General features: G+C 50.4%; 2 protein-coding genes across 6 annotated transcripts in view; one reads left to right on the plus strand and one right to left on the minus strand.

The window, feature by feature from the left end:
• Positions 1 to 2,356: 2,356 nt before the first annotated feature.
• LOC308053968 (UAP56-interacting factor-like) lies at positions 2,357 to 15,531 on the minus strand. Of its 4 annotated transcripts, none has more exons than XM_080366006.1 (9): positions 15,290 to 15,531; positions 11,262 to 11,405; positions 7,784 to 7,926; positions 5,655 to 5,782; positions 4,725 to 4,809; positions 4,253 to 4,293; positions 4,092 to 4,166; positions 3,302 to 3,413; positions 2,357 to 2,546 (listed from the first exon to the last, which is right to left on the minus strand). In XM_080366006.1, the coding sequence occupies exons 1-9, from the start codon at positions 15,378 to 15,380 to the stop codon at positions 2,451 to 2,453; spliced, it is 915 nt and encodes a 304-aa protein (XP_080222132.1). In that variant the 5' UTR covers positions 15,381 to 15,531; the 3' UTR covers positions 2,357 to 2,450. The 4 variants fall into 4 exon arrangements, with proteins under 4 accessions (XP_080222132.1, XP_080222133.1, XP_080222130.1 ...); XM_080366007.1 differs by having other exon boundaries at positions 4,725 to 4,806; positions 15,290 to 15,519; XM_080366004.1 differs by having other exon boundaries at positions 4,253 to 4,296; positions 15,290 to 15,519.
• Positions 15,532 to 22,967: 7,436 nt separating this feature from the next.
• Positions 22,968 to 25,680, plus strand: part of LRCH2 (leucine rich repeats and calponin homology domain containing 2) — a 53,460-nt gene continuing 50,747 nt past the window's right edge. For both annotated transcript variants that reach the window (XM_080365960.1, XM_080365961.1), the window contains exon 1: positions 22,968 to 24,335. In XM_080365960.1, the coding sequence (XP_080222086.1) occupies positions 24,065 to 24,335 (271 nt within the window). In that variant the 5' untranslated portion in view covers positions 22,968 to 24,064. The remainder of the gene's footprint in view (positions 24,336 to 25,680) is intronic.

Genomic DNA, 25,680 nt, shown 5'->3' on the forward strand with positions numbered 1-25,680 from the left:
AAAACTGTTCCCCAAGGTCGCAAAGCTGCTCCCTCCCGGCGGCGCCCGCCTGCGAGCGGCCACCGGCCGCCTGCTGCCACCTTCCGGGTAGGGGCGGCCGGGCACCGCGGGGAGCGACCCGCAACGGCCCCGCAGCGATCCGCAAAGGTCCGCAACGGCCCCTGACGGCCTGCCCGGGCCAAAGGGCCAAAGGGCCGTGCTGAGCCGCCCCACACCAACACCCCGCAGCGCCGGAGGGCTCCTCACACCAGCCCACCCCGCAGGGCTGCAGGGATGCTCGCAGGGATGCTCGCAGGGATAACCCTTCCGTGGGTTTAGTGCTCTGGGAGAGAAGGGTGTTTTGTGCCTGTGGGAGCCAGCTGACTCCGTGCCCTCTCCCAGTGTGTTTTCAGCACAACGGTGACGCTTGTTTTTTTGCAACTGATAAATCCAGTGCCCTTGTGTGCAAAGGCTGTTTCGCCTTCTGCCGCCTGCAAATTCACCCAGCCCTGTGGGTGACTAGAAGAAAAGTGTGGTTAGAAGAAGAATGTAGCTAGAAAAAAAGTGTTGTTTTTATCAAGCCCTCAATTTTAATTTAAGGAGTACTTTAAAAAATATAAGGTACAGACGGCTGAAAAACATCTATTTGGAGAATAGCATCAGGATGTGCTCTGAACACAGAGGGGATGCTGCGCACTCAGCTGTTCTGTCCGGACTGGACAGCTCCACCCCTTGGCAACCTGGTTTAAGAACTGATCAGGCTTTCTAGCAAATCTACCATCTTTTGTCAATATTTGTAATGCAGGCGCAACTGAAATCAGGGATACTGCCATTTGTGAGAGTGTTCCTTGTTTATCTTCCACGACATCTGGATTATTTGCGTGAAGGGGTGATGTCTTCTCCCGAGTTCATGAACCTGGCAGCCAGTTTGCATCCGTTTCACTTCAGACATACTCAGAGCCAGAGTTGCTGTGATAATTTTGCTGATAACATTAAAGGCAAAAGAGATCACAGCAAAGATTTTACAAAATACCTATTGCAAACTTTCCACTGCTTTGGCTGTGCTTCGGAGCCAGCTTTGTGAGCAGCAAACTGCCATGCCCCACTGCCTGTGCGTGGGCATCGATGGGGACCGTGGCCTCCCCCAAAGCACCAAGGCAGCAGCCCATGTGGCCACATGTACCATGCCCCACAGTGCCATGCTGAGAGGCTGAACTTGTGCTGAAAGCCTGCTGAAGGAAGGGAAATAACCGAAGGTGACACTTGACAGGTTAGTTTTTTATTCAATGCATTGGACTCATACATCACCGCTTTGTCAACCAACATTTCACACATTCCTATAAAACCAACACCGAGTCCAGTCTCTTGTTAAAGATGCTTGGTGTAAAATGTAAAGCAGTCTATCAAATATTTACTTTAGTAAGTTTAGCTTAGAGCCCAGCAACAGGCTGTGTCCAGTGCGTTCGGTGCTGGGTTGCAGCAGCAGATCAGTGACTCACGGTTTGTTGGTACAGGGCTTCGTCAACAGATGTTTCGACCCAGCTCACTAACACCTCAGCCAATGTTTATCGGACTGCTGTAGAGCCCGGCCTCCCTCCTGCGGCTGCTGGTTTGATTATGCCACTGCTTTGAGCAGGGGTGGAGCTGCACCTACAAAATCCCTGATGCAGAACTACTGCAGCTCTGGAAAACCTGGCTTGGGCTGGGGCAGCTTGCCTGTGCTCCACGCTGAGGACAGCCACACCGGCAGCACGGCACAGCAAGTCCCACCCAGTCCCCACGACCGGGCTGGCAGCAGCAGTTAGAACGGCACGGCAACCAGAGCAATGCAAGGTGCTCATCAGGCCTGACTATGGGGCTACAGTGTGATGTTTTCAGGGTGGAGGGGTCTTACACTGCAAACCTCTGGGCGGGGATGCCTGCACGCACAACAAATTGGGCAGTTAGGTGGATGCTGGGGAAGGTGGGCAGCTGGAGCATGCCCACTGGTGCCACTGCTGGGGCACATCCCTCAGCTCCACACACGCTCTGCTCCCTGCTCTGTCTCCCACATGGGCAAGCAGGACAGCCCTGTGTCCCACCCAGGTAACAATGCAGGAAAGGCTCCATGGGGATGGCTTGGAGCTGGTTCCCCCTCCCTCTTGCACAAGTTACCCCAGGCAGCACAAGGTGCCCTGGCAGGGGGACAGGGCTGGTGCCAGCCCTGTGGCTCCTTGGCAGAGCGCTCCCAGCAAATCCACCTCTTCTCAACCCCCTTCACCACCCCACTCATGTCTCACCTGCCCTGTGCTCTGGCCCCGGCTCTCATCCTGCCTCGTCCCTGCCCTCAATTGCCCATTCATTCTGTGTGTAAGGAAGGAGACGGCACATTGCCAAATTAGCTATCTCAGAGGAAATCTATCGAGTTTTATTGAGCTGCCCATTACAGGGCCTGGACTGTTACGGGCAGTCCCTGTGACGAGCATGCGGTGCTAAGGCATGGTGACTGTCCGGCCGGCGCCTCTGGCTGCTGTAAAGCGCCTCTTATTCCTCAGACCAGAGAACCTCTCATCCAGCGTCAGGCTGGTCTGCAGGGGAAAGGGAGAGCGAGTCAGTCCCGGGTCTCATGGCAAAGCACAGCCAAACTCGTAGCAGGGTATTGATAGAACCCATCAGTCAGGACGATGCTTCACAGCCAGTTAGTCAATTAAACCACTCAGCACATGGAGACAAGGAGCTCAACAGACTGTGTGCGGCTGGAAAACCTCCAAGCAGCACCCAGCCCCAAGACACTGGGTGTCCTCGGCAAGAACAGGAGCAAGCAGATGGCATCTGAGCACAAGGCATCAAGTAAAACCAAACTGTCCAGACAAGAAACGCCAGCAATGAAGAAGGTGGAGCAGGATTTCTGACCTGTCCCAGGGCTCTCGGACCATACTTCAGCATAAAATGCGGCACCAAGAAGGTCACCAAAGCAAAGAGAGAGCAAAGCCCAGAAGTGCTGTGTGTCTCTGAGGAGTGGGGAGCACTGGCAGTGAAACGATCCCCCCCAGCCAGGACTGCTCACAGGCAGCATCTCCCAGCTCCAAGCAAGCACATGGACAGGCCACGAGGGGCCAAAAGAGTGGGGAAAATCAGGCTGAGTCTGTAGCTGCTGAACAGTCTTCTCAGGTGCCTTCAGTTTTGCGAGCACCCTCGCCAACACGGCTAAGGGACTTTCCTCCCAGGTTATGCTAGATAAACCCAACTGGCAGCCCCAAAAACCTGAGCGTGATGTTAACAGCTTAGTGGCAGGGCCGCTGCAGGGTGCAAGGTGCCACCTGTCCCGTCGACAATCCTCTACCTGGTTGGCCATCGCGCGGAAGTTGAATCTCAGCAGCACCCCCTTGGGCTGGGGCTTGGCTGCCCGCGGTGGTGGCCTCTGGCTTCGCAGGAATGGGCGCTTGGATCCAGGGCTGGGGAAAGCACAGATCTGCAGTCACTCAGGATGCTAAGGCAGCTCACTTCCCATCAGCTGCAAACCAGCAAAGAGTAAAGGAGACCACCGCGTACCCCATACATCCCACGGCATGCCTCACAGCAGCCTGGGTGAGACTAAAGGGTGCCAGGAGAGCTGCCGTGCTGGCAAAGTTCCAGCACTGGGGACTACGTCACACCAGGGCTATCGTATCGTGGGGTGTTCTCTGCACCCAGGACATGCCAAGTGCCCTCACCCACCCTTCTTTCTGCCCCTGGCTGTGTGCCGGGTCCTGCAGCTGCACTGGCTCAGTTCAGGGGTGAAGCCACCCCCTTCCAGCCTCTGTGCTCTTCTCAACACGGCGAGCACACAGTGTCCCTTTGGGGTGCGCGGTGTTCCCCCATGACACCCCACATCAAGCACAACTAGCCTGCCACCTCCCACGTGCTGCTGGCACTTCCGTTGCTCTTTACTCTGGATAATGAACGAGCCACACAGTAATTACCATCTCCTTTCAGATACGAAGGGAAGGGAACGAGACATCATTTGCTAACTATTTTGGGTCTGAACCATTCATTGCGCGCTCGTTATAGAAGACGTGAAGCTGCAATAATGTTAAATGGATTTGCAAGGGCTTTTTAGGGCTCCCAACCTAACAAATCACCTCATTACTTACACGCCAGTCTGGCCCGCCTGGGGATTAGCCACAGAAACTGTCAGAACTGCTCCGGGGCTGGGTTTCACTTGCCACCTGCCGAGACAGGGAGATGTATCCAGCTTCGATTTGAGCACGAAAGAGCACGTCGTGTTTGCAGCATGCCTTTGTTCACCAATTACCTTCTCATCCTTCGTGGCTTCCCTTCTCCATTAGCATCCATCTGCTGTGAAATACATTTTTGTAAAAATGACTTAACGAATCAGCTGTTAGAAACAATGATTCCTTTTGCAAGTTATTTAATTTGGTGTATCTCAATAGCTCTTTCCTTGTGTGTTGTCAAGAAATTTGCTCATTTTGGGTTTCCTGCTGGCACAGCAATCTGTATGGGTGGCTTGGCTTTGCCCTGCTTGTGCTGTTGCGTAAGCTGCAAGGTTCAATTTTATCACACGCCCAGGTTTTATTTTCCAGCTGCCATTAAGCTGCACTAAAAACTGCTCGCCCTGCAAACAGTCTCCTAAGAATATATTCATTGTTAAAGTCACCCATCTTTCCCAGTCCCTTTTGGAAGCAAAGATACAACTGGGCAAAGGCTGGCAAAACTGAAGGCTTGTCACCATCAGCAGGTTGCACAAAAAATGTCTCGATACTGACCCCTCTCTGAAAGTTGGCTTTGGAGAACCGCTGCTGCATCCGCTTCTGCTGGAAGGCTGGTCCCCTGTTTAGCCGGAAAGGTCTGCTGGTAAAGGAGGGGGAGAGAGAACAGGACGTAGGTGAGTAGGATGCCAGGCCTCTCCTAAAGTTTAATGCTGAAATACTTAACCCAGTGTATTATTAAAAAGCAGTATGAGAAGCAAGTGAAGCTGTGTGTTACCAAGTTCGGCCCAACAGGTTTTTCTGCCAGCAAAGGATTTCAGAGGAACTCATTTTCCTGCTCAAATGAAACAACAGCTTGTGTTTGTTCTGAATTCTGCTCATTAAAAAAAAAAAATTTAAAAAGAAAATTGCCGAAAAAAATCTGGTCAGAAGGGACCTCTGGAGGTCATCCAGTCCCTGCTCTACTCAGAGCAGAGAAAGACGGGATTGCAATGAAGCTTGCTTTCAAGCTCGGGGAACACAAGGACCACAGTGAGACAGGCGCCGAGGCTGTGCCCAGCGCCCAGCCTTCATCACAGCTCCCAGGACACAGCATCTGCTCCCGCAGCCCCTCACCGGGACAGACCCTCTCTGCCTGGCTATTCCTTACAGCTGTAATCTGTATTTCCTGCCTTTATGAAAATAAATGCTATTTCACCCTTCAAAAGTGTTCCCCAAAGTGACAAAGGAAAAGTTTAATTAAAATACAAAGGTCACATTTGCTTTCTAAAATAAAATGGCATATTTAATACCTGAATTATTAACTATCAGCACAAAGTTGTTTTATTTCCAGGTGCTTTCCTAACATACCCAGGGGTATTTTTCTCACGTTGCATGAGCACACGGCTGTAACTGCTCCCAGCTGGCCCAGGCTGAGAGCAGAGCCCCAGGAGCTGCACGGGGAATCACTGAAAAATCACAAAAACCCAGAGTAACCAAATATTTTACCTTCGCCCCGGGGCGTTGTTGCTGGAAGGTGCTGCTCTGAATCTCTTGGGGCCTGGGGGTGGCCGTCGCCGTCCATCCGGCTGCCCGCTGCTGTTGCTTTTGGTGAAAGCATCGCTGTTCTTGCTGCCCTGAAAGAGTAGTGAGAGCTCAGCAGTTGACACCCTCGCTCCATCTTGGTGCACCAAGAGGGAGTGAGCACGAGCCACAGCACACGACCATCCTTCCCTCTGCCAGCTGCCACTGCCTGAAAAGCTGACGAATTTATGTGGCATTTTCTTTGGCTCTGTCTAGGGGGAAATCCAGCCCGCACTGAAGTGCAGGTGGCGATTGCTGACACCGCAGCAGTTCCCTCGCTGCTCCTGGATGCCTTCAGCACCACTTGCAATTACTTCAAAGGGGGCTCAAGCCCCACGCTGTGTGCTCTGCATTCCCCATCTTCTCATTCCCAACTGTTTTCCCTTTGCGATTTCTGCAGTCTTGCAGTGGAACAACCCTGCTCTGCAAGTGTTGGTTTGTTTTCTCCTTTGATATTTCTTGATGGGAAATTGATTCCTTGCTGTGTCTATTAAAACCTGGTCTCTTCCACGTTCTTTTGTTATCTATGGCAGGAATATTTCTATTGAGCAGTGCTGCTGTGGTCTCAACATTGGACTTGGTATACACCGTTGTCATCAATCAGTATGTGCGCCTTGGTTCCTGGGCATGAAACTACAAGTACCAGGAAGAACGTTTCGTTCTAATGGTGCAGAAATACAAAAAAAAATTGTGATTGGAGAGCAAATCTCGCACATGCCAAGCATTATAGCTTTGCTCAGGTTTCTTTTTGGTCATTGACTCTTTCTTGTTTGGACATGTATGTTGCCCAGCCCGAGCCCTGAAGCACATCAGAAGACCCCTCAGCAGTGCAGGTCCTCCTGCAGTTATTTTACACAAACTGCCACAGACTCTGTCCCATTTATTTCTGTGGGACAGCCACCATCACCGTTACTACCTACTAACTGAGATGTGCTTCCATATTCTTCCCACTTGGTTTATTTCTGCAAAATGGAACCTACCATAGAATTATGCCTCCTAGCAACTGCTTATTACTTTCTGCTAATATCCAGCCACACTCAATATGTGAGTCATCACTGTCTTTATTTTCAGGAATAACCATACTCCATGCACATGCATGCTCATTTTAGAGCTCTCTTATTTATACCCCCAGGACAAAGCCATTAAATGTGCCATCATGTTCACCACTTTGGTGTTTTTTTAAAAGCTTACTGAGCATACATGACATCCTCATTGAGTGGATTTCCATCAGTGTGGAAAACAAAAACCTCTCACAGAGGACTATCTACCTGCTCGGTTTCCACCTTCTACACCAAGCCAGTTTGACACTCAGAAGAAAACTGTAAGGACTACTTTAATGATGAGTATGTAGCTTCTTTCCCATCTCTTGAGTCTTAAAAATAACTCAAAAGCCAAATGAAAATATTTCAATCTTTTTTTTAAAGTGTTTTTAAGCAAAGACAAGACCCAAACATTTAAACTTGAAAAAGGAAAAGCCACAAATGAATAAAAAAAAATGCATTTTACACAGATGCACATGGGTAATCTGACCCATGGCCATCACAGTACTAGGAATCAGTGTCTCTGGGGGGGATACCCACTTGCTAGCGAAACGTATGTCTCTGAACCAAAGCCACCTGAAGTCAACAACAGTCTTTCCTTTGACTTCACTGGACCTTCGAAAATACTCTTGGTGGAGAACAAATAATAGTGACTCTTAACATACCCCCTCTAAATGATAATAGTAGATGAGATGGCATATAATTTGTTTTTATGGAAATATTTTAAATTTTTTAAGAAGACAGTTTTAAAGAATCTTTTTTGTAAAACCCATGGGAACTGATTCAGTAAAATTATGCCAAGTCACAAGCTTATAAAACCAACTGGAAAACTGCTATTTTATATGCATATGTGTCTGTACTCACCTATGCATACAAATGCTGTGCGCAGGCATACAAAAAATGGTGCCTGTAAACTGTTTATGCAGATTGTTCTTTGGAGTGATGCAGGATCATAAAATCCAGCAGATTTCCATTTGACATTTGGGAACAGCTGTACTTTCCGTACCCCCCTACCTCTTGAGCCAATGCCTGGCGATTTAAAGGGCTCACTCCATTTAATGCAGCAGCTGCTCTTCTCCTGGGACCGGGCACAGTATTCCTGAATTGTCTCCGATTGTACTGTTGTTGTCCAAATCCTCTTCTAAAACGGTTAGGTCCTACAGAAATAAGCTCTTATTTTAGCATCCTTCAAAACTCAATTTATGATTACAGTTTTGCAAATGGATTGCTAGGATGACTTAACATGATATAGGAGTATCTGTATAAATAGTGATGCAAGAATCACATTAATTCATTCCAGAAAAGTATATTAATTTTGCAGAATATTAAATAATTTATCTTTCCAATATCTCACTAACATTGCTGTTATACATAGGACTGACAAAACATATTATTTGATGTGAAAGAATATAGAAGAGAAAAGCCTTCCACAATTCTGATTCCTAATAAAGGCAGGAACACTTGCATGAGGAAACCTGTCAATCTGTTGTCAGTTCACACTGCTATGAATTAACCGTGAAATGGGAAAAGCCTTTTGATACAGATAAGCAAGTGACTCGAGCATCCAGAAACCAACTCCACAGCAGCCTGGAACAGCTCTGAGCGCCCATATTACAGCACGTGATAAGTGAAGACTGGACCATAATTTTTATATATACATATATATATGTTTGTGGGAGGTTTTTTTGCTTGACATCTCCTTACTTACTGCACATATTGAAGGGGGCACCTTCTGCTGCTATTTTACATAACTGCACAGTGCATACACACCAACAGGCTGTCTTGCATTTTTTCCCCTAAGCCTGCTTATGATTTTGAAGTGTGCTGAAGTGTCAAGCGAGAGGAAAGCACTCTGTCAGTGCATTAAAGCCTAATTACTGCACATGATAAACTTCTGTAGTAGTCATAACGAAGTAGACATCCTCCGAATCACTATACCAGCGAAATGTGCACACGTACTCAGAGGGGTGTATAAACCAGGCATAAGGCAGCGCATGGCAGAGGGCAGCAAACCTGCGGTTAAACCCTGGGCCGTAAAGCAGAACCTCACTGATACAAACCGCAGAGCAGTTAGATGCCTGTATCGATCCCATACCATCAATTCCTTCATCACAGCCATTTACAATGACTTGGAGCAATTAGAAATGAAGTGTTCCGAGGCAGCAGTGACACCGCTGTCAGGGGCCACCACCGCAGTGATTAATGAAGGCTCCAGCCCCAGGGTGTAACACCGGTTGGCGCCAGCGTAGGCTGGTCACACTGGAATACAAGTGAAGATGATTTGAGCTGCTTTGGCTCCAAGACAAAAGGGCACCAGGGCATGCCTGTGGGAAGCACCTCCCGAACAGCACGTCGGGGTGCTTTGCTCCTTACAGCCGTAGGTTGGTTGGGAACACTCACAAAAATGCAACGCTGTTCACAAGCTCTGTGGGGCCACTAGTTATTTTCTTTGCAAACGATGCCCTCTCAGCGCAGCAGTGCAGGTGTGTAAATGTTCCTCCCCAACATACACCTGAATTTTGGCATTCTGTGTCTTCCTGACCAGATGTGGTCTCGCTGTGTTTAATGCCCCTTTCTTCCCTCCTAGTTCTGTTCCCCAGTTTGTTTTTCCCTCCAACAGCCACCCTGGGCGCCTCTCTCTTGCCTGTTTGCCAGACTGCTCTCCTGCAGGCCACCAAGCCTTGCGACACTGCTCTCCCGCACCCTGGCGAAGGCAACTCCTCTGCAGCCAGACAGACTGAGCTCAGCTGCCTTTCCTGGGTGTTTCATCAGTGCGATGGGAGGGACTGATGCAAAAGGCAGCCCTGACTAGAAAATCATGCCCCTGTCAGTCAGTTCATATTAGAGAGCCTCTGCTCAGTGGTGCACCCAGGCATGTCTCAGCCAGTGTAAATAACTAACGACACGGCCATCAGCCTCCGAGGGGTACCCCGTGTACACCAGCTGGGGACCAAGGCCTTGGTCTGTCATGTGTATCCTGAAGTGTGACACACGGGAGGCTCCATTTCTGCAAAAAGCCCGGCAGATATTTAATAATGAAAGAACATTTGAATGAAACCCCGCAGCATCAGCAGCTGGGGAAGACCCCCACTGTGTTTTGGTGCACACTCAAAGCCTGGTGCTGGACGTACCTGAGTTGGCCAAGAGGCACCTCTGCCCACCAAGTCCAGTTTGGGGAAAACCCCTGATGTGTGACAGACTCATTTTTTCCAAAGAGGTTTGAAATTGGTTTTTCCCCCACTGGGAAGACGGCTTAAGCTATATTCCAGGAGGGATAACAGCACTTCACTTGCACGAGTTCTCTTGCTGGTTTAATCAGCATAATACCCTTCTCCACCCCCTGTCATTACAGTGCTGGGCTGTTCTGATCGTCATTTTGATAATGGTTATCACGTCTCAGCCCAGGAGGGACTGCATTTCAGCAGGGACTGAAGTGAAATGAGCCCCTGAAGAATTATGGGCTAAATTCCCAGTCATGCTGAGCTTCCCAGAATTGCTACTGACATCAGAACCACACAGCATGGTGGGTCTTTGCACTTGGCAGGGCTGAATTCAGGCTCAGTTAAAGTCTATGAAATACTAAGACTAGCAGAAGTAATTCTGTAAATGAACAGAAAAGTCCTCCATTCTAAGGAATGGTTAAAAAAAATATTTCATTTGATGTATTTGACTCTGCATACAGTCGTCGCTTGAGTGTGGAAAAATATCAAAGCCTGTGCTTTTGACAGAAAGATCAATTTGCAAAGGGCAATTATCATCATTCTGTTTTGAACCGGAACAATTCTTGGTACGGCAATATGTGGTGGAGACCAAGAACATGAGAGTGGGAGGCAGATCGGAGACAAGCAGGATTCCACCCAGCAATCCCACTGTCCTGATGTGCCATTGGCACTCCAAGGGAACACTGCAAAGACACTGCTGCAAAATGTCACTAAAATCTCCAATGGAGTAATTTCGCAGCAATTAAAATTAAAAAAAAGGACAATTTTGATAGAGATGGAATCATGCAGCAGATCACTTTGGTTTTGTAGATAAAAGTTAGTGGAACTAAACATAGATTAGTGTGTGATCACTCAGTATTATAAAAAATTTATCATAAAAATAGCACGCTTGGCAAAAAATACAAATTAGCTCCAATAACTGAACTATCAAAGACATTTACTGAAGGGGTAATTTAAGTGCGTTCTGGGAAAAAGAGGATTAGGAAGAGGCATAATTAAACTATGCAAAGCCAAAAGGGAATAGAGAATAGATATTAAGTCACTTTGAATTAGTAATTCATGAGAGGGTGGAAGGGAGAGAAACAGATGAATTTATGCTCTGAAAGGGCCCTGATATTCCATTGTTGCAGAGAGAAAAGCTATTCAGAGTCTGAGTACATCTTATATGCACACAGGAGTTAGATAGGAGAAGGGTTTAAGGGCTGTATTTTGTTACACAAAATGTGTTTTCCAGCTTGGCAGGCCTCCGCTGTCCCCAGGCACTCACCTACCTTGCAAATTCCTCTGCATCCAGGCGCGGAAACGGGGCCGCCCATACCCATACGCTGAATTTCTGTTCTTGTCCTGCTGCCTTCGCGCGTCCCCTGCAGCGCTGGCATCTGTTTGCTCTTTCCTGTGACGTTTTATGATGTCATCTAGATCAAAATGGCAAAGGGGAAACCCATAAAACCGACACTTTCTACCAACAGTGATTCCCACTTTTGGTACTTGCAATTGTCTGCAGTAAAAATGGAGCTTGTGGTTCTGTGAGGGATGCTGGCTGGACAATAAAAGATTAAGCTTAGCTCAGAAAGTATAGGATCAATTTACTCAGCTCCTGCAGGCTGGAGATTAGAGTGCAGCAAATTATTTAAAAATGTGCTACCATCCGGCATGTATCTACCATGTGTGCAGGACAGAGATTTCAGACCCACATCCCACTGAGGGATCCAGTCCCGCAGATTTCCCACAAGCACAAGGGAATATGTTTTCGCAGGGGCACCAGGAGCTCAGTGCTGGGCAGAGAACATTTTTTTTTTTGAAGATCTGACGTGGGAGGCTGCAGGAAAGGTGGTCCAAACAGGGAGAATGGGTAGAAGCACCCATGGGTGCACCCATGCAGTGATGGCTGCTCCAAGGGCTCCCCCCACCACGCGTGGGACATGGGCACTGTCCAGTGCAGAGGACATGTCCCTGATGTATCAACAACACAAACACTGTTCAGGCGTCATGCAAACACAAGCAGGATGAATGTCCCCCTAGCCCCTACATTTGTGAAGAGGAGAACTGAAGCTTGGTGCAGCGAAGGCTGCAACGCGAGGGCTGCAGGGAGGGAATTTCACTTGTACAGAGTGACTGTCCAGAAAGGCGACATGGTCCTGCAAACACTCATGGTTCACCAGGTGGGTGTAGGATCAATTCCCATCTCCCGGAGTCAGCTACCTGCATGTCTTTCCTCACAGTGCTTTAAAAAAAAAAAACAAAGCAAGTTTCTAGCCCTCGGTGGTATGAGATGAAGCTTGACAACATAAACCTCTATGGCTCAAAAACCAGGAAGCAAATAGATGCATCATGCACAATGGATATCAGCAGTACTTTGAATTTTAAATTCTGCAGCCTTCAGGACCTGAGTATTTTCTATCTACGGTAGATGCTCCTGTCTAGTTACTCAATATAGCTCGCCTAGAAACAGCTGGATATGGATCTATCAACCACAGCTCTAGAACCTCTCAGCTTCTGCCATTGTCTGGTGAAACAGAGAGGGAGAGTATCTCACACAGAAGAGGACGGTGCAGGGGATGCCTGTTCTCCCCTGCAAAACGTAGGTTCTCCTGCGTAGACCTGTCTGCACCGCACCAAGGGCACCAGCTCTTGTGCTTCGTGCTGAACACGTCAATTCGATTCCCAGGCCTGCCCCGCTGCCAGCAGCAGTAGGATATTTTGGGAACTCTGCACAGCTCTCTGCAGACAGGAGGGAGGGCAATGAGCCAGCTCCCGCGCTGCAGCAGTACAAGCGCTGCGACCAGGCACAGCTGCCTCTCACCTCGAGCACCCACCACTGCCCCAACACAAAAGGGGTCTAAAATGGCCTGAAAGCACCAAATTGGCCCCTCACCCAAACTTCTTATTAGGCAGCTCTGAAAGTGTACTCTACCGAGCTCTTCCATGAACTGCGAGATGTTTCCCGCTTTCTTCGCAAGACGCCATCCAAATGCACTTCCCAAGGCACAGAGCCCGTATGAAATAACCAATTACTTTTCCTGTGATTTAGATACTTCTGGTTTAAAACTATAATAGTAGCACTGAGAAGACAACACAAGATTTCTCCCAAGGATATTTTGCCACTGTGCTTCACCAGTTTGGACCCAGTCAAGCATCCCAGGTGCTTCCCTAGGCACTGCTGCGCTAACCAACCATCCCAATGTCCCCTGAGCTGCACTAAGTGCCGTGTTTTACAACAGAGAGACACAAAGGAAGGTGATGATCCACCCGCCGTATCCACAGTATACCTGACGGGGTTTTGAAAGCTCATGCCCATTCCGAACAAGTGTTTTCAAAAGACAACACTGGAAGCTGAGCTATTTGAACCATGCACAAACTACTTGTAGATGTAGAGCTCTATTAAGAAACAAAAGCCCCTCAGTTCTCAGTGAGTTGGTCTGAAATCAAGGGGATCTTCTTAATTCAGGCTGTTCCAATGAAGAGAAAAGGCAAAGGGACATCTCCTCATTAATTCATATTTTCCAACAATTTCTTCTTTTAACCTCAAACCTTCCAGAAAATATTTAGCAAGTAATAAAGCCACCTCTGTTAAGCTCCAAGCAGAATATTTTAAACTTTCGCAAATTAGTGAGGAAAGAAGTGAAGTGTCCAAATCAGGCCTTTTCCCAGGCAGTGGTTACTCCAGCTCCTTAATGAATCACTGGAGTGGAAGCACAGAAGTGCCATTAGCTTTCAGTGGGTGATTATCATGAAAAGCACATCATACCTCCAGTGCTTGTCACTTGTCATTTTCTATCAAGTAACTCCTGTGTCCAAAATAATACAAAGGCCGGGGAAAACAAACGAGAGCAGATATATAAGAATAGGGTGCGTGACTGCTTTTGTGATTTCTGTGTCAGGTCTGCCAGGAAGAGAGCATGCTGGGAGAGACTGGGCGATGTTCTTGGTATGAATGCGCTAATGTTCTCAGCTAAGTGTGCCTTTGGGACATGTGCTATTTGGGGCACAAGACTGCTTTGAAGTGTGTCAACAGCATCCCTGATTGCTCTGCAGAGAGGTGGATGCAGGCATGCAAGGCTGGGCTATCTACAGCGCAAGGAAGGGCTCACTGGGAAGGGAGAGGAGATGAATGCTCATGTACCCAGTCTGTCACCTTTTAGTGTTGGTTTTTTTTTTTGTTTGGGCATGACTTGTTACCCTGTCTTTTGTACCCATACATACGATGGGGTTAACAGAGCAATGTAACAGAGCTTCCTACCTAAGGCTGGAAAGGATCCTGGAGGTCATTTAAGGTACCCCTATGCCCTCAAGACAGAATTAGATCTATCAGGGCTGCTTTAGAGTAACTCCTGCAGTTTCCTGTGACTGCCGACTCAAGCAAGGCCCAAGGCATCTGAAAACAGAGAAACAAGCACCTGATGGTGAAAGTATCAGCTCTTTACCAGGTCTCTTGTTTTCCAGCTCTTTTCTGCCCTGAGTAAGGTGTACTCTGGATTGAATATGGAGATGGACCACAGGAGGTCTGACTGAGGAAAGCGCTATGGGAGAGCAAATGCGAAGGGAGTACAGTACGGCAGCAAACAGGAAAAGGGTGTGCAACACCATGGGGAAAAACTAAATAAAAAATTAGGGACCCGCTGTTGCTGTAAAACCTCATAGCACCGTTAAAATAACTGCGTCAGCCAAGAATTCCGTTTGAGTTCGCAGTGGAAAATGTTCTGCTGTTCCCGACAAGTGGCTCATTGCTGGGAAGAAGTGACACAAGGTCTGTTTGATCCGCTAATAAAAGGTGCCGTGGACTTTCCTTCCACAGCAGAGATGTCAGCACGATAATCCACCAAGATCTATCGCCCAAACGCCGCAGTCCAGGCCTTCGGAGTTAATACAAGGGCAGCTGTTTATGCCGAGTTCACGTAGCCAGTGCCAGAGGAATGGCGAGCATCACGAGCAAGCTGCTATAAATAGCCGGCACCCCCCGGGACATGTCTCCTATCTCTATTTCAATAGAGGGCCCATTTCTGGAAGCCGCGCCGGGCTGGCGCTCTCCCCGCGGCAGCTGCGGGAGCTGCCCGCACAGCACAGCGGCTCCGAACCCGCCGCCCCGCACCACGGCGGCCCCCTCGCCTCGCCCCGCACGGTGCCCGGCCCCGCAGCAGGGTGCGGGCGCAGCCGAGGGCACCGCACCGCCGGGCCGCCCCCGGCCCCCGGCCCCCACACGTACCGGCGCAAAGCAAAGCCCCGCGCCCCGCCGGGCGCACGGAGGCCCCTCGGCCCGCCGCCCCCCGCCCGGCAGGGACCCCCGCCCCGCCGCACCTACCCAGGGACATGTCAATCTCCTCGGCTCCCGCCTGCGGCCCCTCGGCGGGGCCCGGCCCCGGCTGCGGCCCCGCCGCCTCCATAGGCTCCATGGGCTCCGTGCGCGCAGTGCCGCCGCCCCGCGCCGCCCAGTGCGCCTGCCCGGAATGTGCCGGCACCCGCCCGGCTCCCCGCCCGCCCGGGCACCCCGGCCCGCCCCGCCCGCCAGCACCCCGGGGGCGCCCGCGCTTCCCCGGGACCCCGCCGGCGGCGTTCCCGCTGCCCAGCCTCCCTGCTGACCGCTCTTGCCCCCGCGCCCGCTCCCGGCGGGGCACGCCAGGAGCAGGGATGTCTGCTGAAACCCCGCCGGCCGCTTCCCAGCGGGGCAGGAGCTGCGGTGGCCGTGCCCCGTGCAAAGGCAGCGTGGCCGTGCCCCGTGCAGGAGCCGCGGTGGCCGTGCCCCGTGCAAAGGCAGCGGTGGCCGTGCCCCATTTTGAGGACTAGAAGAACAAGGTGGAGGCCCTGGGCTTGTATTCAAGCACGGAGTCTGCCGGCGAGTTTCCTGGGGAGGAAGCATCCCTCTGGGACTGGTTTTCCAGTACCGTCCTCACCACTCACAGAATCGGATTCTTCCAGGGGTCTTTCAGTCTCTGGGGCACGTCAGTTGTGGCACTGGTGCTGTTCTGGAGTTTGAATACAAAATGTGAGCAAAACCATCTTCCTTTATTTTTAAAGCCAGATTAGAAAAAAGGAAGAACAAAACACCAAAAAACGAAAACCAAACCCAAACAAAATGGAAGAGAAGCACTGGGAGACCAACCACTCCTTTTCCAAAGGGCTACTGTGCATTAGGTGAACAGCACGGTTTTTTTCTAAACTTTCTATATAATAAGTGCTCTGAAATAATCTTCCACATATACATAATAAAGGCAACATAAATCTCAGAACCGAGTCTGCATGTTCTGTGTTTTCAAGACAGTTTCTTGTATTTTCACAAGTTTCCTTTTCCCGGCTTGCACTTCAAATGGGAGAGAAATTTCTACGTGCAAACAAACCAGGGCAAAGATTGCCTCCTGGTATGTGCATAGCTCTCAGCAAGATCAAGTGCTTCTGAAAGTGTTGGTTTAGGGAACTGTGCTTTCATGAAAGAAAAGAACAGAGCAGCGTTGAGAGAGCAACACGTAACCTTGGCTGTCTTTTGCAATGACACTGCAGGATGATCATTAAAGCACTTTCATGTGAAGTGTGAGGCACTAAGGTCACAACACCCTGTTTGCAATTTTCCGTGCTATGCCAAGTGTCCCGGGGGTGCTGCTGCTCTTTGGGGACCCCTGGCTTTAATGCACCCCTAGTCCAAGAGCTTTCCTTCAACGGGAGTCACTCCCAATTTCCCAGCAGCTAGGGAAGCTGTGGCTGCAGGAAAAGGACTGGAAGTACCCACATAAGCCAAGACTCTAGCGATGGACAGGGAGAGGAGGTCTACAGCCTTGGCATCTTCTAGCACCCCGTGTGGTTTGGGGAAGGGCGCGGGGTGGGGGTGCCCTGGAGCCAGCTGTGAAGCAGCAGCTGCCGGGACCCCCAAGGGAGGGAGTGCAGGAGGGGTCTGGAGTCTCCTTTGGGAACAGGCCAGCCCATGTGCAGTGAGCCAGGTTTCCACACTGGGAAGAAGCTGGAGTTGGTCCCACTGTGAGGACAGCGTAATGAAAGGCTCTGTGGCTTTCTGCAGAATCATACATGCTTGTATCTTCAGAAAATCTGAAAGCAACAGCTGAGAGATTTCCAGTAGTGTTTCCATTTGGTCATGTTTAGCGAAACAAACATTTGAGGAGACAGAACAAGACAAAGGCAGAGCTTAGAAACACCAAAACCAACTTTTAAAATAGTAGGTATTTTCAAATGACAGGTTTTTTGGGGTTTTTTGTATCGAGCTACAATGCAGCTTTTGCAGCGAATTCCACTTCACCAGGTGAGAGGTTTAATGATCTGTTTTCCTCTAAGCTCATGGCTTTGAAGGCAGTGACAAAACCTTTCCAGGCCATATTTCTGCCCCTGGGAAGTACAAGCTGATATGTACTCTGTTATCTCTCAACTGCCAGTCTGTGACCTCTTAACGTCTTGGCAAATGTCCCACTTGCTTAGTATGTCTAAGCACTGCTATTAACTCAGTTCTCAGTAATTTCTCACATTAACAGTGTAGGTGACACATGCTGGACTTGGTGAAAAGGCCTTAAGAGCCAGAACCTCCTCTAAAGCCCGGTCCTCCTGCACTGGAGGGGATTGCAGGTGTCTGGCAGACAAACTTGACCCTGCACCCTAAGAATGGAATGTCAGCAATGTGACTTTCTAAAGGTTAAAGTGGGATTATTAAAAAAAGAAAAAAAAGAAAAAAAAAAGAAAAAATTAAAAGGAACAAAAGAAGAAAAGGATTTTTGCCATGCTTTCCTCTAGAACTGTTTTGCTTTAATAGAAGCTACTGTGGCAACGAGCTCCCAAGCTAAGCTCTCAGAGAAAATTGGAGCACCTCTGCCAGAGGTGCCAGGTATTCCTTCCCCAGAGAGCACATGTACAATGAACTTTTTCACAAAGAGCAAGTGTTATTTTGGGGCACTGAGCCTTTCAATTTATCAGGTGCTCTTCTTGTCACATAATCAAACCCCCAAGGAACCCTAGAAGGCTTTTAGCTAAAAACAAATAAAAATAGAACTCAGTGGGAGAAGGGAACGCATGCCAGCATTCAAACACTTGTATTATCTGAAATGTTTTTGCAGTCTTTTAGTAGATTTTGTGAATCTTCTGCATGTTAAATAATTTGTGGTGACTTATTGTTGTGATAAATCTTATGCCGCAATACAAAAATACGTACCCTGAAACTAACGCTGGCCACTTTGTCTGTTGTTCCCAGAGGTATCTCATATCACAGTTATTTAATACAAAATTACAAAAAAATGACTGTTTGCTTTCAGTGAAATGCACCCAAAACTACATGATGCAAAAATTACGTGATGCAATTGCAAATAAATGTTTTCTTTCTTGGGAAGTAAGCCTGAGTGGCTGTACAAATATGCGACAAGGAAATACTTAGCATCATTTGTCTCTGGTTGTGGAAGCACTCCACCCTGTATGAGAATTGCTCCAAGCATAGCCAACAGCTTACCTCAAGGGGCCAAAAACCGGATCACTTTTGTGATATTTTGTATTTTGCCCACAAGGGGGGGTGTTTAGGCCTTTTAATTGGTGAGAACTACAGGAGCATAATTCTCGGCCGCTAATGAGGAGCGCTGGTAGCCGTACAGCTTTGTTAGCTTGCTCCGAAATTAGCGCACCATCACTGAAGGGCTTATGTTTTGCCGGCAAATGCTGAACATGGTCTTTTAACCATACGTTCCTACTCAAAAATCATCTTCTTGAGAAGATGGAAGAGAACAAAACTGTTCTTCAGGGTTTTTGAGAAAAGGAAACTCCAGATTATGCCAACGTTTCTCTACATTACCCGTTCCCAGAACATGAGCTACATTGATGATACTTCAGTTTTTATGCAGAAGTTCTGACTGGATGCAGTAAAGTGGCTGAGATGCACGTACCATTCAGCTCTGCTCAGTGATAACAACTGTTCACTGACAGGTCAACCACTTCTTGTTAATGGTTAATGACAAATGCCATTATTTGCTTCTTACACATTTAGCAGATGCAGCCTGTACACGGTAAGACTGTAAGGTATTTAGAGAACGGCTGTTGTATGTGTACATGCAAAACTACTCTTACAACACCCATTAGCTGTACCCCTGGACTATGCAGAACATCCTTAAAGTCATCCTGTAAAAATGCACATCTAGATCTGGAGATACACAGCATGATTTAACATGCAATCAATGATCCTGTGTGCAGTTATCTAGGACAAGGTGACAACAGTTACTTCTTATCTTAGACTGTCTTTTGTGTATCAGAGCTGTGGCTTGTGAAAAGCACGGCATACTTGATAAAAGGCAATTGAAATGGCACAAGCTTGGACTCAACACACACATAAGCAGGATGACAGGGAGCTGCAGGATGACAGGGAGCTGGTAGCTGCAGTGCAATCTGTAACCAGCCCAGCTACATCCCAGTAAGCTGAGATACACAGATACACCATGCATCTGTGCTTCTGACTGCCGCGTAGTAGTTCTAGTTCTAGTTCTAGTTCTAGTTCTAGTTCTAGTTCATTTTGCTTCTTGGGGTGTCTCAATATTCAAGCCAGCCTTCACTGAAAGGGCTACATTTCTAATTTTACCAAGAAACAGCCAAGTATGCTACTGCGTGGCAAGCAAGTTTTTCAGAATAGAATAAAAGGAAAACTGTTAGAAATCACACTAGAATGATCAGTTAAGGATAAAGGCCTCTGCGGCACCACGAGGAGGTATTTCCGATGCATGTAATTGGAGTAAGTGGTACTTGAAACTACATCTTTGAGGCTAAAGGCTGCCCTCCCCCCGCCTTCAGAAATGTATTTTCTGGTGCTCAATGAAGCATTGCTGGCTGTACAATTAATCAGATGCTCCCAATGGAAAAGGTATGAGGAATCTTCTCATTAATGGATCTGCTGTCTTCTTGTGGTCTGTACAAAAAGATTTTAAGAACAGATACTGCTCACCAAAGCTGCCAGACGAAATCCTGCTTGCTTCTTTTCTATTCATGCATCAGATGCTGGAGCATTTTGAGCTATTTCTAGCTCTTTCAAACTGGTGTTTCAGACAAATCACTAGCCTTTACCACAGGGAGTGTGGCATTTGCCTTTTGACCTAACGAGGAATATATGGTTCGCTTGCTTTGCTTTCGAAGTGGGCCATTTTAGTATGAATCTTGAACCCAGTTATTTGGAGATTATTTTAACTCGCTGTGGCAAGCTGTGGACACTTTCAGGTCTTGAAGAAGAAAACCAGTATCAGCTTGGAATAGAGCATGTACTAATATGCAAAGTAAGGGGGAAGGAATCGAAGAGTAATCAAGGAGATGGCACAAGGATCATGTGAGTGCTGAAATAACAGTGAATTTGTTATCTCAGTACCTCACACATGTAGGAGGACTGAAGCTACTCATAAAGAAGCATAGTAAGAACATTATGAGAGCTCTGGTGTTTAACTGCTTAAAGCAGGAAAGTCTCTAAAGGATGCAAAAAAAAGGTGGGTTGCTGACATGTCAGGAGGATTTCATTTCGCAGAGCAAACAGCAATCTAGACTGACAAAGATCTGCTTTGTATTCAGCTCAAGCATTTAATTCAGGAACACTGAAAGCTTCTGGGGTGTCTTTGCCTTCGGCAATCCCTGTTCCTTGGCCTTAGGTGCCCGGAGCATGTGTTGCCAGAGCTTGTGTTGGCAGAGAGGCTGCAAATCTGGTGGAGGTGTCGAGGGAGCATTGCACCACATGACAGCCCAGGTAGCACTTTGTCTTTGTTCCTATGCTTTGGTGTGCTTATCACATGCACTGACCTGACCTGGGACACAGCCTGCAGTACACTCTGGAGAATTAGAAAGGTACAGGAAAGATAAGGGGCTCCACTCTTGCTTTCTCTGCTCCCATAATCAATTTTATACTGACATTTCCAGGACAGATGAACCTGCCGGGCTCACTCCAGCAGGCAGTGCTCTGGGGAAATTTGGAGCTGTGGGTGATGATGCTGAGCAGGGGTCAGAAGTGTGGGAGCAGCCCAGGCAGAGCAGCGGGATGGGCACGCAGCTCTCACACTTGCTTTGAGCACGGCTTGGGCTAACCGTGCCAAGGACTGCGTCACTGCAAGGCTTGTGAGTAACCACATCTTGAAATCCATGTTGAACATTAGATAAATCAAAGCCTTATCTAGGTCTCATTCCTCTAGTCATTAACACTACCTTTTGAAGTTTGTTGATGTCATATCTTGATGAGTCTTTATCTCATCTAGAGCGGATGTGGGTAACCACAAAGACTTTCAAAGTGGAAGCTCTTCATGGAAGCGGGGGATTTTCAGTGGTTTTCAGACTCCTGAGACAGACTCTGTTAGTGGTGTGGCAGCAAGAAAACACATTTCTCTCACCCAATCTCATCACAACACCTGAATGTTTCCACCTCTTCCTGTACTCATATTAACTGCCTTAAAATTAAGAAAATGTTATAATCTCTGTTTTATAGAAGAAACTGAGGGATGGCACAGCTACGACTTACTACTCATTAAGACAAGGTTGGTTTTGGGAGCCTTCTGCCACTAGACTAGTGACTCTGGTCTTGCTTGTGAAATGAAGAAGGGCAGCCTGGTGTGAAGTGAAAGAACTGTTGAAAGGCTGTGAAATACAGTATAAATAAAATGAATTAGACTTTAGCATTCCAGACAGCTGTTCTGATTGTGCAGCTATTTGAGGTGATAAATGACCCCCACAGGTAAGTCTGCATGTAGCTATTACCATAGGAACTGCAATCAATTCCCAAGCTTTTGCCTGAGTAAGCAGCAATTTGCTCAAGACGGTTTGCAAATGGGGGATTTTTGGTTATCTGTTAGAAAAAGTCTCAGACATTGCTTCTAGCCTATTGTATTGGACACTTCAATGCATTGGAAGGTGTGAGCGCGTGCCTGAGCAGACTGAGCGTGCTTGGTTTGCTTCTCAGTAGGAACACCTGCAGACACAGCGAGTATTTTGTTAAAGATAAAAAGGCCCCTCATACGCAGAGAACTCCAGCATGACTAAATGGTGTTTTGAGTCCTCTGACAATTTGTCAGACCTATTTCTCACAAAGCGAAGCTGAACCCCTTTCTCTGTCTAACATCGCAGGGATCAATTAGGCTCTGAATAGCAAGAGGCTGTGTGGTGTGGCTCAGAGGGAGGATAGCAAAGCTGCATCTTGGAGCTGGCCCTTTGCCAAGCCACTGGCAAACTCAGAGTCACTATTTCTAATTTAGCAACATTTAGTTACTGGAACTGGTGCTGGCTTCTGCTCTGCTTTACCCCTGCCAGCTGCAGAGCCACAGTACCTCCTGCTCCACGTCTGCAGGCGAAATCACCATACCCGCTTGGCCCAAAATCGGTCTGAGTTTATTCAACCCTCTCCGGCTAGAACCTTGACCGAGGGCAGCAGTCCGCAGTGTCTGTGCAGGTTTGTCTGATTTTCCTGCTGTGAATCCAGGGAACAATTAGCTTTTTCAGGCCAAGAGCAGAGGCTCTGGCCCAGCGGACTGATCTGTCAATATTAATCTGTAAACTGTAATCCTGCAGCCCACAAAAGTATCCACAGCTAAGGTTCAATGAAGCAGACAGCCACAATATTTACAGGTGACAATGGGAGCCCTTCCCCCACCACACATGCATTTTGCACATAGGCCTCTTTCGCTGGAAAGCCGATCTATTTGCAATGACACTGTGATCCCCAAGTCCATAGAATACTGCATCGAAGGATTAAGCCGTTCACTCTTCAGTACCTTCTTACTGATCCTGGCTAATGTGGCTCTATTGAATTTCAGCCAGATAGCACCCACAGAATATCGCAGGGCTGTTCCTCTTTTGACTAATAATGGCTCAGCTGTCTCTCACTGACATATTGCTGACGGAAGGCTAGTCTCTTCCATATTGCTTATAGAAGGAATTTCCCTTAGATCCCCAAATTAGTCATGATGCATGCATGCAAAAAACCTAGCCATTTAAGGACCTTCAGGAGGATCAAAGCACAAAAGCAGATTCTGCTTATCAACCCCCTGGCAGGTCTATAAGCCTTTCTTTAGCATTTCTTAATTATGGCTCCGGAGTAATTTTTGACAGATACATATTACATAGTAATAGAGATGATTATTCAGCCAGTATTCCAGCAATTGTGTAGAATTGTATTAATATAACGGGCCCTCGGACATTGCAACCAGCTTCTGATTTATGTTTCACCACTCCCCTTTCACACTGAGCCAAGAGCGTTATTATCTTTGGGGGTTTTCTGGATGTTTCTTAACCCATTTTAGGGTGACAACCTTATTCCTACTCCCCTTGTCCTGCTATGGGATACTCCTTAGTGATCTCTTTGTCAAGCCACTAACGAGGCTCTCCAGTTATTGACCGGCGCTCCTCGTTATTAGCTCCCAACACAGAGGTGATGCTCCGATGCATCTGGCTCAGGTGAGGAGCGATCGATAGTCTGTGTTGCCATAGATACGGCCAGAAACCCGAGGGGCGCCAAGCGGCTCCCCCGAGCGAAGGCGGCCTGGTGCTGTGCCTCCGCGGCCGGGCCGGGTGCCGCTCCCACAGGCGCTGCGGTTGCCCAGCCGGGGCGTTCCGGGTCCCGCTTGGCGGGAGGCCCCTGCCCTGAGCGCCCCCCGCAGCTGCCGCCTCCCAGGGCACTCGGCCCCGCGCCCGGGCCGGCTGCAAGAGGCACCCCGCTCGCCAGCCCCGCTCGCCGCCGGCGGGACGTTTCGGCCCCGCTCCCGCCCCGCTCCCACTCCCCGCAGCGCCCGCGGGCGACCCCCCTCGCGCGGCTCGCGCGCCACGCGCCGCTCCGCCCCCTAAACGCGCGCGCGGCCCCTCACCGGCGAGCACCGCTTCGGGGAACTCCGCCCCTTCGCTCCACGCCGCCGCGGATTGGTGGAGGGGGCCTCTGGGGAGCGGCGCGGCCACGCCCCTTCGCTCCACGCCGCTGCGGATTGGTGAGGGCGGCCGAGGGGCGCGCAGAAACCACGCCCCCCGCCAGCGGCCCCCCAGCCTCTCTCCCGCGGCCCCCCCCGCCCCCTGCTGGCTCGGCCGCGCCTGCGCAGTGGCGGTGTGGCGGCGGGGCGGCCCCGGCTGTTGTTATTGTGGGGTTGGTCTGTGCCGCGCGAAGATGGCGGCTGGGCAGGGGGGCGGCGGCGGCGGTGGGGGTAACGGCAACAACGGCAACGGAGCGGGGGGGCTGGGGATCCCCGCTCACCTCACTCTCTCTTTCTCGGCCGGGCCGCACTGGGGCGCGGCCACTCTGCCGCAGCCGCACACGGTGCGCAGCCTGGACCGGGCCCTGGAGGAGGCGGGCAGCTCGGGCATCCTCTGCCTCAGCGGGAGGAAGCTGCGCGATTTCCCCGGCAGCGGCTACGACCTCAGCGACACCACGCAAGCAGGTGTGTGTGTGGGGGCTCCGGCTGTGAGGGGCAACGGGGCCTCCTGCCGAGGGGGCCCGGCTGCGGGGGTGATCTGGGGCGGATGGGGGGGCCCGGCCGTGAGGGCGAGGAGGGGGAACACGCTCGTCCCCTCTGTGGTGGTAGTGGGGGCGACAGCGGGAAGGGGGGGCCTGTGGGGGCAGCGAGGGCGTGCGGGGGCCCTGCTGCGGTGGCAGTGGGGGGGATGCAGCGGAGGGGGTCTCCTGTGGTGGCAAAGGAGGGGCGGCGGGGGGTGGTGGTGGTGGTGGTGGTGGTGGTGGCAGCTGGGGGGGATGGCATGGGGAGCGGCCTGCTCCGGTGGTTGCTCTGGGGGAGCCCGGCGGGGGCAGTGGGAGGATGCAGCGGGGAGATGGGCTGTGATGGGAACTGGGGGGAGCAGTGGCGGGTACATGCTGTGGTGACAACGACGAGGATGCAGTGGGAGGGCTGGTGTGGCGGCGGTGGGGAGAAGCAGTACGGGGCCCCCGCCGTGGTGTCCGTGCGGGGTCTTGGAGCGTGTGCTGTGGTGGTGGCGGTGGGGAGGGGTCCGGGCCCTCGCCGTGTGAGGGACACGGGGGACAGCGCGGAGGCTTGTGTGCGGCGGGAGCGGGGCGCCGAGGGGGCTCCCCCTGCGTGCAGCGGGACGGGTTGGGGGATCTGGAGCGTGCGGGGGGGGATGCTCCCCCTCTGCGTGCGCTGGGGGGCGGCTGCCGCTGTGTGGGCTTATCGGGGGGGCGTTCCTGCTCTGTGGCTGTGTGATGGCGGGGTTGCGCACTGAGGGGGGGCCGGTGGACACCTCGTTTCTGCTGTGTGCGTGCAAAGGCAGGGGCGCTCCTGCGGCGTGCGTGGGGAAGTGGGGTGCAAGGGGCGAGGGTACGCCTGCGCGGAGCGTGTGTGTGTGCAAAGGGAGGGCTCTGCGGGGAGAGGGGCTCCTTACCGCCCTCCGTGTGTGCGTGCGGACAGCGGGCCGCTGTGCTGAGGGTGTGCGGGGACGGTGTGCGGTGGGGGGGTTATTGTGCCCCGGGGGGTGTGCGTGCGGTGGGGAGGGGGCGCCGGCGCCCTCCGTGTGCCTGTGCTGCCGGGGGGAGCGGGGCTGCCTGCGGTGAGGCGGGGGGCTCCCGGCTGTGTGTGCTTGTGCAGCGAGGGAAAGGTGGTGCTTTCTGTGTGTGTGTGATTGCAGGGAACTAGGCGTTGTGTTCCGTGTGCCTGTCTATACGTGTCACAAGGATGAGGGCTTGCCATTCGTGTGCCTGCACATGGTGCGTGGAAGAGGGTGTGCAAGGCGAGGGGAGCTGTTCAGTTGGCGCTCTGGGCAATAAGAGCTCCT

Source organism: Falco punctatus (genome assembly GCF_963210335.1).
Source record: "Falco punctatus genome assembly, chromosome: 15".
In the NCBI taxonomy this organism is placed as follows: Eukaryota; Metazoa; Chordata; class Aves; order Falconiformes; family Falconidae; genus Falco; species Falco punctatus.